The 13,080-nt window shown below is 36.9% G+C and overlaps 1 protein-coding gene across 1 annotated transcript in view; it reads right to left on the bottom strand.

The window, feature by feature from the left end:
- Positions 1–13,080, bottom strand: part of TRHDE (thyrotropin releasing hormone degrading enzyme) — a 419,920-nt gene that overhangs the window by 404,192 nt on the left and 2,648 nt on the right. Inside the window, exon 2 of the mRNA XM_061121911.1 lies at positions 2,417–2,690. Within this exon, the coding sequence (XP_060977894.1) occupies positions 2,417–2,690 (274 nt within the window). The remainder of the gene's footprint in view (positions 1–2,416; positions 2,691–13,080) is intronic.

Below are 13,080 nucleotides of genomic sequence, written 5' to 3'. Positions count from 1 at the left end.
TTGATAAATAAGGACTCCCAACAGCAATTTTGCTTTCCTTTTTACTACTGTTAGTATTTTTAGATTATACAACAAAAATTTTATTTCAGTTGACCTTCCAACGTTCTCTAGTAGCATGCTTTCTCTTTTCTCCATAAAAATAATTAAGTAGGAATTTTTAAATGCTTACTAATTACTTGAATTCTTAACTCTAATAAAAGTCACATCTAAATAATTGGGGTGTATCTGATTCTAAAACATGGATCACTTAGCAACAAGTATAATTGTGTAGAGCTGAGAATACTTTTACGATAAAGAAATCATACTAGGAGAAAAACACTTCCAATGTACCCTGTGCTCCTAAGAGACCCACAGCAACTCTTATCAACTTTTGAAGATGTAAAAGGAAATGAAATATATTAGTATTCCTTTTCTTTGTACAGTCCAACATGAATAGCCTTGAAGTATCTATTCCTAGGAGATATCAAGAAATACCAGAGGAATTCAACATATTAAATAAGTATAAGTCCAAAAGAGCAAAATGTCTTTTTTCTAGTCTTCTACAGTCAGTATTTAGGGGTATTATTTTTAGTGATTATGTAGATTAACTCACCATATACAGTTAATAATGGCATTAATTTTGTATGCAAGCAAATTTTATTTTTTAAATAGGTTCTGTGGTGATTTAAATTGAAAGTTAACTGTGAGAAAAATTTATTTATCCAAACCCATTATTCAAAATTTAGGCGTTACAAAGCTATAGACTTCCTACAGAATAAGAAAATAGATTTCTATTCACTTTTTCTGTTATGTCTGAGTAACACCAGATACAATGCCCGTTGGATGGAAAGGATCATTACCTGAACTCTTATAGACGCACAGGTGAAATGGTAAATACAGCATGAGGTGGGGCGTGGGGGCTGAGAGCCCAAAATGTAGAGCCATACCATAAGAAGTTAGTCTTGCAGCCCTACCACTCACTCACCTTTTGCTCTGATACAGTTATTTCACCTCTTTAAACCTAAATTGTGCGTGCTAAGTCTCTTCAGTCATGTCCGACCCTTTGCGACCCCATGGACCATACACCACCAGGCTCCTCTGTCCTTGGGATTCTCCAGGCAAGGATGCTGGAGTGGGTTGCCATTTCCTCCTCCAAGGGATCTTCCCAACCCAGGGATCAAACCCATATCTCTAATGTCTCCTGTATTGGCAGGCAGGTTCTTTACCACTGGCGTCACCTAAATTTATTCGCTTGGAAAAATGGAATTATAATACCTTGCTTTAGGGTTGACATGAAACTTAAAATAAATGCATATTTATTGCATAAGCCATTGAAATGAAGAGAAAGTTGTTAAGTGAGCATGGCCTGCTTTAGTCTGATTAATGCAAGACAATAGCATGTTAAAAGCACCTGAAATAATGGTGTCACAAATGGTAATGATCACAAAGAATCCAATTGACTTTTGTTATAAATTTAAGACACAGAGTGAATTCTCTAGGCTTCCCATATAACACCCTTCTCTAAGTACATATTTCTTATACACATGGGTGCTATGGGTTAAAAGAAGCTTCGTACATTACAGAAATTCTAGCACATCAGCAGAGAATTTAGGTGCAAAAATGTTCACTGAGCATTGTCGTTAGTCACTGAAAAATCAGGCAACATTAAATTGTTCATCTATAGGAGGAAGGGAAATTTTAATATATTCATCCAACCACTCTATTCAGATAAGCCACAAAAACATCATTTTAAGCAAAAAATGAAATCAAATAAAAATAAGTTGAAGAAATGATTATGTATAATATAAAACCACTTTTATGAAATTTTAAAGCATGGAATTATTTAAACAGATTTATACTTAATAATGAATAATATACCTAATAATTGTGTGATAATAGACATAGAAATGACAAAAGTTAAATTCAGGGCCAGGTAGGAGGTAGGAGACAAGGCAATAATATCAGGCAGGGGTCCACAGAGGGCTTCAACTCTATCCAACATGTTTCACTTTTTCAAAAATTAAATGAGACTGGAAAAAGGTGGTAAAATGTTTAGATTCTATAGAGTAGGTATATGGAGCTTATAATATTCTCCACATTTTCTTTATATGTGAAATATTTTATAATAAAAAGAAGTTTTACCATCATATAAATAAAAACAGGCAATTTCCCATAACAGACAACAGCTGTTGCTAAGATAATCAGGCGATCAAAAGGAACAGGAATGTCAGGGGTGGGAAAGAGATTAAATTAATAAGAAGGCTGGGTAAGGAACAGAAGTTCCTCTCTAACTCTGAAACCAAGAAGATAATTTTCCTTCCAAGGATTAAGAAAAGAATTCAGCTATATAAGATGGGAAGAAGAAAAAAATGATTTATTGTTAATCGAGATATCAGCGCATATTATCCAAAAACAACATTAAGCTTAAAATACTTACTAAAACCCCACTCTTGGTGGTAGTTTCTCTGTATGTGAAGTTGCAAATTGCCCAGGCTAAATAGTATGTGGACATGAGAGGGGTCTGTGAAAAGTGATCCGTAACCCATCCATCTTCCTCAAACACGGAAGTTTCCACTGGCATATTGGATAAAGATAAATAGCTTGCTTGATGCTTGATGCTGATTTTGAAAGTAGCCTTGTAGATTGGCTCGTCAAAACAAGGAAATGCCTTTCTGGCATGTGTAGGTGAAAACTGAGTGACACCAAGGAATCTGGAAAAAACAAAATGACATTCTCAGTAACATTTATGACTTAAGTTATGACCACTTTATATACTTCTGTTAATAAAATACATTTGCAAATTACAAGACACTTTTTTCCTGAACCAAACTTAAGTACATGAATGGTACAAAAGCATACTTCATGCATATTTCCCCAACAACAAAAAATTTTCAGGAAACTTTTTGTCTCAACTAAAGTAAATTCTCTAAACCCAGTGAAAGGGAAAGTCGCTCAGTTGTGTCTGACTCTTTGTGACGCCATGGACTATACAGTCCATGGAATTCTCCATGCCAAAATACTGCAGTGGGTAGCCTTTCCCTTCTCCAAGGAATCTTCCCAATCCAGGTATCGAACCCAGGTCTCCCGCATTGCAGGTGGATTCTTTACCAGCTAAGCCGCAAGGGAAGCCCAGAGTTGTGCTTACTGGGCAAAACTGACACGTTACAGAAAAACAACTCGTCGTCATATTGGAAAATATTAGAAAACAGTCATTCTCCCTTGTGGTATGCCTCTCTCTCCTCTCTGAAACTTTCAACCAGTAAGGACAATGAAATCAAATCCAAAAGTTGTCATTAGACACAAGTAAGACACAGATGATCACTAAGAAACAGCTACGTCCTCAAACTTCAGCCAGACGTGGCCTGGTTTTGTTAAGGAAAAGGACTTTGAAACCTGACAAAACGTGGTCTGCATTCTGACTCCACAACATCTCTTAACCATATCATCTTGGATGATTACTAAATTTCTGTAAGGTGCAGCTATTCATTGCTTAAAAAGAAATAACCATGCCCAACTTAAAAAGCATTGCAAAGCTTAATAGAATGGAAAAGGAGGATGTAAAGGTGTGACTAGATGAACAGCACCCAGCAGGCAGGTAATAAATGGCAGCCACTGGTTCACAGCATCTTCGACCTTTCTTAGAATGATATAACATACATTTACACAGAATAATCCAGAGACCAATGGTTTTTACCACTCACAATATATATTTGCTATATATGTTATTACATGTTAATATAATAAGATAAATTAATAAACATCTGTATAGTAAATATGCATGTCAATAAGTGCATATATATATTATATTGAATCCACTCTGGTTTTCAGATCAAGCTGTAAAGTTGCAGCTCATTTAAACTCTAGAAACACCCTCTGTATTTTTTCAAATCAAAATACCCAAACTATGTACTTGAAGACAGACACTCCTTTAACTTAAAAAGAGGGCCATTATTTGTGAAAAGATTTCTAAGTTAATTACACTTTTTATATGTGTGTGTGCGGTTAGTCCCTCAGCTGTGTCCTACTCTTTGCCACCCCGTGGACTATAGCCCTCCAAACTCCTCTGTCCATAGGATTTCCCACGGGAGAATTCTGGAGTGAATTGCCATTTCCTTCTCCAGGGGATCTTTCTGACGAGATTGAATCTGGGTCTCCTGCATTGAAGGCCGATTCTTTACCACTGAGCCACTGGAGAAGCCCCAAACTTTTTAAATAATACTAGTTAAAACTGTAGCTAAGGCAAGTCAATATCAAACCCTTGGTAAAACATTGCTGAGTGCTACAGCCATCTCTTTAGAAGGCTCTTATCCCCACAGTCATTCTGCCACCCACCCTGCCTTCCCCATCATCAACAGAGTTCTTGCTTAATCTCACATGGCACACTTTCCCGCTGAGCCCAAACTTGGCCTCAAAATTATTCTCAACACAGCACTTCAGGGAGCTAAACCAATCAATAGAGGCTGACATGTGTATTGAATCTTATTGGCTATCCCTGGATCAAACCATAAAATGTAAATGTTTACACTTTCAAAAATTATGACACATGTATTATTGAAGGACTACTTTTTAAAAGCTTAGTTTTCAAACAGAGAAAATAAGACATTTTAAAGATTAATTGTATACTTCCTCTGAGAGAGGGGTTTCGAGAATTATCTTGAAGCATTACTGAGCTGCTACATACCAGGCTTGGGTAAATCACTTTACTGCCTGAGTTTATTTTTTCATTAGTAGAAGGAAAATATTTCTAGGCCTCCCTTACGAAACTGTTGAGATGATAAAATGAGATAATATTTAGGAAAGTAGTTTTAACTATAAATCTTTAGAAAAAATATAAAGTTAAAGTTGGAAGCAATCTTAGAAACAAATTGTCCAGCTTTCATAAATTCCTAAAATGAAAAAGTAGTTCCAGTAGTTCCATAAATAAGTGATTTATCTAAAGTTACACAGGCAATTAGTGCAAAGCTGGGTCTGGAATCCACATTTTCTGTGTCTGAGAAAAAGGTAATTGTATTTCAAAAACAGCAAAATTAATGTTCACCCATAATTTATAAACAAGGTTTTATTTTGACAATTGGTCATAAAGGTTTTTCTTTCCATATCTGCCAGCATCTTGGCAATATTTTCCCTATTTTCTACTGATAGCAATATAGTTTTTGCTTAATGAAATATCAGTAACTTTTTGTTAAGATGCACTCATTTACAATTTTCTCTTCACATGCTTTTTTGTCTTACAAAATGTTCTTGAATCTTTTTTATTAACTAAAATGGTCACTGAGCTTCGTATTTCTTTCCTGAGGCCATTTAAAAGATACTTATGAAATTTAATATACAAGGAAATACATTCACTTCCAAGTACTGAGAAACCCAAGTCTTGTCATTGAGCAATTAGACACTGTCTGTCACGTGTGAGATTTTCACTCTATGTGGCAGGATTTTTTTTCAAGATAGAATCATTTTTGTCCTTAAGGTCTTTGCAATCTACCTGAAAAGAAAAATATATATAATACATTAAAAACTACCAATAATACTAGGGGAAATTTCCATAAGAGTTCAACAGAGAGGTTGCATTTAGAATGTACTGATCATTAGGTAAAAAATTAAAGGTGTCTTTGGTATTGAGTAATTAAAGGGTAGGAATTTATTAGGGTAGGAATTTATTAGGGTAGGAATTTATTATATGTAGAATATCTGAATACCTCTGGGCTAATGAGAAATTAATAAACCAAATATTTATGCAGAGGAATCATGTCATGCTCAAGTCTCTTTTTTGCCTCACATTGTAAGTAAATACATTAGTAAGGCCAGCAATTTAAATTGCTGATTCTCAGGGTTGAAAGGAACTATAAAGATCATCTAGTGACTTTTTCTGCAATTAATATTCTTAATGAATTCCTACACACAGTATATATATCCATGCACTGAGGGCTAGCATATATTTGATAATGTCTAAATGAGGAAATACCAATTTCACAGTCTGGCACCTGAGGACGATTGCAATTGAATTTCAATTCAGTATTTAGCAAATCAAAACAAGCCCCTTGGAAAAGAAGAGCAATTGGACTAGACTATGCTTAGGGTCTTTTTCAAGTTGAGAACCTATAACTGAATAAAAATTAGAAATAAAATAGTCCTTGAATTTGATGAGATGATTTTAAAATACTAAATTACATTACTGCTAGATAGCTTTTTGCTACAAGATCTATATACATTTGCTTCTCTTGGTCATCATTCTTGAGTGTTTAATGCTGTGGAGATAAAGATAAATATATATGTTCCTTCCCTCAAGGAGTTTATACTCTGATAAAATAAATAAAACATAAGCCTAGACAGGTATTGCACAAAAAGCCATGACAAATGTATGAAGAAATTACATCTTCTAAAGCAAGGTTTCTCAGCCTTGGCACTACTGACTTTTCTTTTCTTTTTTTTAATGTAAGTATTGGTGGTTCAGTGCTAGAATTCTCAACACTAGTGACATTTTAGGATGGATAATTCTCTTTTTAGGGCCATCTTGGGCTTAGCAACATCCTAGACGTCTACCGCTAGAGGCCAGTAGCAACGCCTCTCCCCAGTCGTGACAACCCAAAAGTCTCCAGATACTGCAAGTGTGCGCTGGCAGGCAGAACCGACCTCGCTGAGAACCACCTGTCTTAAGAACTGAAAGAAGGCTTTAGGGAGAAGGAAGTTAAGAACAGGTCTTGAAGCCTAGGCACTACTTTAAGGGTCAGAGACGGATGAAGACGTGAGCAAGTGGACTACAGGTGGCACAGAAATAAGCTTTTAAAAAGGCTTTGACTCACATGTTAAGTTAATGTCCTATTTGCTCTCTTGCAGGGTCTGGTTTTCTCAACTCTCAGTATTGCCCATCTGTCTCTGATACCTCTCTCTCCCTGGATCATCTCCTTTCTAACAAAGAGAGCCAGCTTCAGGCTCAGTGCCCTCAACAAGCAACAGTGTCTGTGGGTTTCAAAAACATAATCTTCACTGCATGTATTTGATGATTGCCTTCAAGTGGTGGAAGTGAGACCTCTTTTCTGCTTACTGTCACTAAAAACATCAAAGACCTCTAGAGAAAGAGATTAGGAATAGAAAATAATGAGTTTGGTTTTTAAGCAAATTTGAGGCAGAGTTTGAGGTAGTAGCAGTACAACAGGTAGGGAAAAAATACAGAAAATTACTTAAAAATAGAGAACACTTTAATATACAGTAAGGATATGAAATACATACATAAATACAGCAAGAAGTAAAAATAAAACAGCAGGAGGCAGAAGGTAATGGGGAAAAGTATTTTGTTGTCTATTTTTCTCCTGCTTTCTCAAACAAAAACATTTTTATCTTTTAAAGAATCTTGCTATTATCGTAAAGAAATTTCACCACCAAAAGTAACATCCTGGAAGTGTTATTCCAAGAATATCACTTTAGCATAACTAGAAAAATGAATAATATACATGTATTTTAATTCTCTTCTATCTAAAATAAATTACTTGATTTCTTAACAACTTGTCTATTTGACATTTTGGTTGTGCTAAGAAGTAGAGCTTAAAGCTCTATGTTGCCTCTGAAGGATATAGAGAATTGATTTCTTCTTATTTCTGCGGAAGTTCACTAAGCAAGCTACTTGTGTCAAATCATTAAGATAAGATTCAGCTGAAATAATGCATTAATGTTGGCTGATACTGCCAACAAATTACAGTATGTGATACAAACAATTTCTGTTCCACTATTTTCAGTTTGCCTTTTCATAAAGTTAATATATGCAAAGGAAACAAAGATTAGCATAACACTGCTCATATTCAGATTGATTCATGTTTCATTGTGGAACCCACCAAAACCAAGAGAACCTCACAAATGCAGGGCATTTTTGGAAGGCTTCCATTTAGGCCACCTCTATACAGACCACACATACAGCACAATGAGTGATAATCTTTGAAGCTGCTTCTGTCACAACAGCAATTTGCCTACTGTTGCAATAGTTTAAGATTAGTAACAAAAACTCCCAAGATTGAAAGAAGTGATCCAGAGGATCATCTAGTTACTCTTCAACTGCTTTTAGTAACTGAACAGTGACAAGGTCATGGAAGTCACCATGTCCCATTTAAAGTGAAGACTGTTGATCAAAATGCAAATTATTACTCAATGACAAAACATTTTAAGGCAAAATGGGTCGTTGTTTAGACTGTGTTTTTATGTACTGCAATGAGTCATTAAAGCTCTGCCATTTCAGAAGGAAAGTGCTCCTGCTGAATATTCAGTGCTATAAGCAAGTGTGTAGTCTATTTTTTTAAATAACCATTGTAGTAAACTAAAAACATAATGCAATAATACCAACAATATGTATGTAGGAAGTGGTGCATATGTGAATAATCGTGTTATAAAAACAGAGCATAATATTCATAATTGTTTTCATTTTTGTGCACTAAATACTCTTCTCAAAAATGAGTACCAGGTACTTGATCACCATTGTTGAAGAGTATTATGTACTCACTAAAATTACTTTCCTGAGTCATAATATTAGGTTTTCATAAGGATAAATAAACTAGTATCTGATATTCATTTGTTTAATACAGGAAAGAGAAAAAATATGTGAGTATCATAAAACAGTGCTTCTGGTGGAACCCAAATGCAGTCTGCAGAGCAGTAGCTAATGACTGACGTGCCTTTCCCCTGGCACTCGAGGTTTTTCTCTTTCCTCTACTGGCTTCCAGAGACAAGGCAGGCACCCTCCTGACCCTTCAGTCACCGTTTTCTTCTCTTCTCACTGCTGAGATAGCAGGGCAAGCATCAGAGTTACGAGTTCCTTCTGTTTCACACACTCTTCTTGCTCCCTCGACCCTCTCTATCGCAGTGTCTGGACCAAGCATGGGGTTTCTCTAGCAATGAAATAACACAGCCTTTTTCTTCTCTTCTTCATTGCAGAAGGACTCTGCTGATTTTCTCTCCCTGTCTTTTAAACTCTGCTTAGGGGGCAAAACAAACAGCAGTGGAAGGAATGTCCAAAGTGACCATTTCCGCACTGCCTTGCGAGTAAGGGGAAGCCTAAGGCAACAACATTGAACCTAAATGACCCTGTACCAGCTCGAAGAATAGATATCCAGCCATGTAATAACATAACTGTATTTCATACCCACAAATACTTATCAACTGTCAGACACTGTTTTAAGCTTTTTATTACTTAACTCATTTCATATCCTCCCCAAAAACCCCACGAAAGACGATATCATTATCCCCGTTTTGCATATAAGGATACCAGACACAGAACAATAAGAAACCTGGCCAAGGTCATAAAGCTAATTAAGTGGTAGAGTCAAGACATAAACCAAGGCAGTCTGGTTGCAGAGTCCCTGAACACACACACACACACACACACACACACACGCACGCACACACATACACATACATACACACGCACACACACACACTTTTCCACCCAGCAACACAACTAGTAGTGCTCAAACCTCTTCTTAAAAGGGATAAAAAGTAACCAACAAGGATAATTTTAAAACTTCATTCTTTTTACATCCTTTGGTTTCGGGGTTTTTGTTTGTTTGTTTTTTGAGTTGTGAGTCATGAGAAAATGTCCAAATAATTAAACTGACTTCACCCTGCAAATCAGCACAGGTCTGCACTAGGAGGACTCAGTTCACCCCTGTCTCTCTGCAACCACTGCCAGAGCTCCTTAAAGCCCGGAGCCAGCGGCTTATCCAGAGACCAAAAGGGCACACCTGGGGACAGGGAGCGGGGTGGGGAGCCAGGGACTCTTCAGCCCAGCTCAGCCCCACTCAGTAAGGGCTTGTCAGTCTCACTCCCCACTTACAGCCCCATCAGGACCACCATCCAGCTGGGCCTGTTTGTGAATTATTTCAGACCGTCCAAAGAACCGGGAGGGGCAAGAAGTGTTTTGCATCTTAAGATTCTCTGAAATCCTCTGTAGCAAAATTCTGTTGGAGAGAGCAGCCACTCTCTAGTGGTAAAAAGCAGGATTGCATGGATCTTTGAGAAAATCTGGAGGGATCCAGCCACTGGTGTAATTTTGAATTAAAGGGACAATGAAGTGATGATCATTGCTGGTGGGATGGGAGGATGAGCCTGGGGTTACAGTGGACGCCCTTCCTTATAGACGGTCAAACACATATTAAAGGTAGACTATTTCTTCTTCACTCTTTTTATATCACTCTTTAAAGTCATGTTTAAAGAAGCGAGTCCCATTCTTATATCACCCAAACGCCATCATCATCCTCAAGCAAACCTAAATTACTGCCCTATACTGTTGTCTCAAGCCCGTCCGCATACATGGTGGCAAAAATTGGTTTGAGAAAATAAACATGCTGCACAAACCCAACATAGGGAAATCAGTCACAGGTCTATCTTTGCTTGAAAGAGATCCAGAGCAGATAGGCCCTGTTTCGAGTTATTTTGAAGAAAAAATACACAGAAAAAGTAATTTAACTCTTTCATAAATAAGGTATACTTTATTACTATCCAGGGTGACCAAAAAACATAGCAAGACAAACACCAATTACATGAATTTTCCTCCCTGAATAAGTGAGTATTAAATGGTCAAAACTTTTTTCCCAATATTTTCTAATTTAGTTTACTGATAGCATTTTGAACCATAAGCAAAATCCAACACTGGACTCAGATTGGCCATATGGTTGTGTGTGCCTCGACAGGAAAACAATGAGCTAAATAAGTACATTAAGGAATCATACAAAAAGTTTTCACAGAAACAAATGGTTCTCCTAGATTTTTCAGTGCAGAGCCCTGTATAGAGGGTCAAAAAGCCAGATGTTCGCATTTGTTCATGTAAAGATAGCTCCTGTGCAGAGTGAATGGGAGAAGTAAGGCTGCTCTCAACATAAAAACATGGTGGTTTTCTTACTTTTATTAAATGCCATGGTTTTCTGAAATGAAATTAGTTCATTTCAGGAAAAGTACAAGGCATCAAACCATCCACACTAATATAACAAATGATCAAATGCCTACCCATAGAATCCTCTACGCTCTCCACATGATTTTTGCAAAGGAGATTTTTGCAATTCTCTGTGAAAACCACAATTTTATCCTTCCATTTTACTTGGAGACCATGGTTTCTCTCTGAATAATCCTTGAAAGAAAAAGACCTCCTCTTTTCATTCTGTCTTCTGTCACTGTCACAGACTCAAAGTTTGTCAAAGAAAAAGGGTGTCCCTTTTGAAAGTGAATAAGACGGTCATTTACTTTGGGTAAGCTTCCTCTTTAAATCCGACCATCTGGATCTAAATTAAGGTACCTTACCTTAAACACGGGTATGCTCACCATCTGGCTACCCCAAAGCATCAATTACTTCAGGTAAATGAAGATTTTGTCTAATTCTAAGCAAGCAGATTCTACTCAGGGTATTATGGCATGAATATACACCTTGTGTATCTGCCTGCTGCCCACTTTCTTGAGGGAAAAGTGAGTAGGCATTCTGCCTAACGGAGACCATTTACTGATATGTATAAACATTTCAAATTTAAGAGAATTTATTTGCAATATTCAACAAGTGGTGAACTTCCCTTTAGCCAAATGTTGAACCGAGAGTAAAAGATTTGCCTCAAGTGAATAGTTTGTCTTCTAAACTTTCTCTACTGTAATATGGGAACCAGGGGAGGTAAGTCCCTACAGACCAAAAAGCAGGCCCCCTCCAAAACCTCATGGGGGATGAAACTTTTCAGGGTCAAAGGCACACAGCACATAGTGAAATTTAGTTTCCCTGCTCTGCCCAAATTATATCTCTTAGGCCTCTAAAGACTGAACCTGAAAATCAGACTGAGTATTAACCAGTTGTTTACACACAGACTAAGTAAGGTGGACAGAATGGTAGTATTGCTCTTTTTAAATCTTTCAAATTGCTCAATGTGACTCCCTATTGCCAGATTAAATACTTTCATTACAGAAATTGTCTGATAATTAAATTGGCAAAAATTCTAACTAAAAGACCAAAACATTCAGTCACTAAACAAATGAAAACTTAAGAGTTTGCATTTAAGTCCTTTTGAAAAGTATGTTTTAAAATGTCGATTTACATTGCATTTGGGAGACAGAATCACCACCAATAAAAGTCTAACTCTAGCTGAGTTCCTGATATTGGTGTGTTTAAAAATTCTCCAAGTATCCACAGTAACAACAAACAAACAAAAAGCTTAATATATGTTATTTTGACGTAACTGTGACATGTTTGATTCGATTTCCTTTGCCTTATCAACTCTAGTAGAAACATATAAGAAATTATCATATTCATTCTGATGTTGAAGGGAAAAAAAAAAAAGAACAAGTACTTTCTCTAAGAGGCTGCCTACTAATAAAACCATCCTGAGATCTCCAAAAATGCCAAATCCTGGAAAATTAATGGGATGCAGAGTTTAGCTACATAGGCACTAGGCTAAACTCCCAACCCTCTTATTTACATCTTCGGAGAAAATGAAGCTGAGAGTTTGAATATAAATATGCACTAGGGTACAAGAAATCAGTTATAGGTCAAGCAGGAACATCTGGTCTTTTAAAGAGTCCTGTTAATTTGAAAGCACTGACCACAACAAGCTCAGTTCCACCAAATATATTTTGGCACAACTCAGAAAAAATAGGATTTGCTGGAAGTATTTATTTCACCACAGCATGATTTATCAGTAATGATATGCAGTTCCCACTATAGGCATTTTGACATAACATGCAAACTTGCCTTCTACGCTTTTCCCCCAAATTTTACATGCTCGTGGATCTTTTAAAAAACCCTTTTCATCTATATTCTTGAGAATATGTCAGAGAACGTGGTGGAAGGGGTTTTACATTGTCTACATCTGATCTTAGGAGTTTGAATGTGAATAATTTATACATTCACTTATAGGAGGTTTTAATTAGCACACAACCACTAAGTATATTAGTTACTCAGTCGTGCTGGACTCTTTGCAACCCCATGGACTGTAGCCCCCCAGGCTCCTCTCCATGGAATTCTCCAGCAAGAATACTGGAGTGGATTGCCATTCCCTTCTCCAGGGAATGTTCCCAACCCAGGAACTGAACCTGGGTCTCCTGCATTGTAGGCAGATTCTTTACCATCTGAGCCACCAGGGTCCCTAACCA

This window comes from Dama dama, chromosome 3 (genome assembly GCF_033118175.1).
Source record: "Dama dama isolate Ldn47 chromosome 3, ASM3311817v1, whole genome shotgun sequence".
NCBI lineage: Eukaryota > Metazoa > Chordata > Mammalia > Artiodactyla > Cervidae > Dama > Dama dama.
This window is presented reverse-complemented; position numbering and strand designations above follow the sequence as displayed.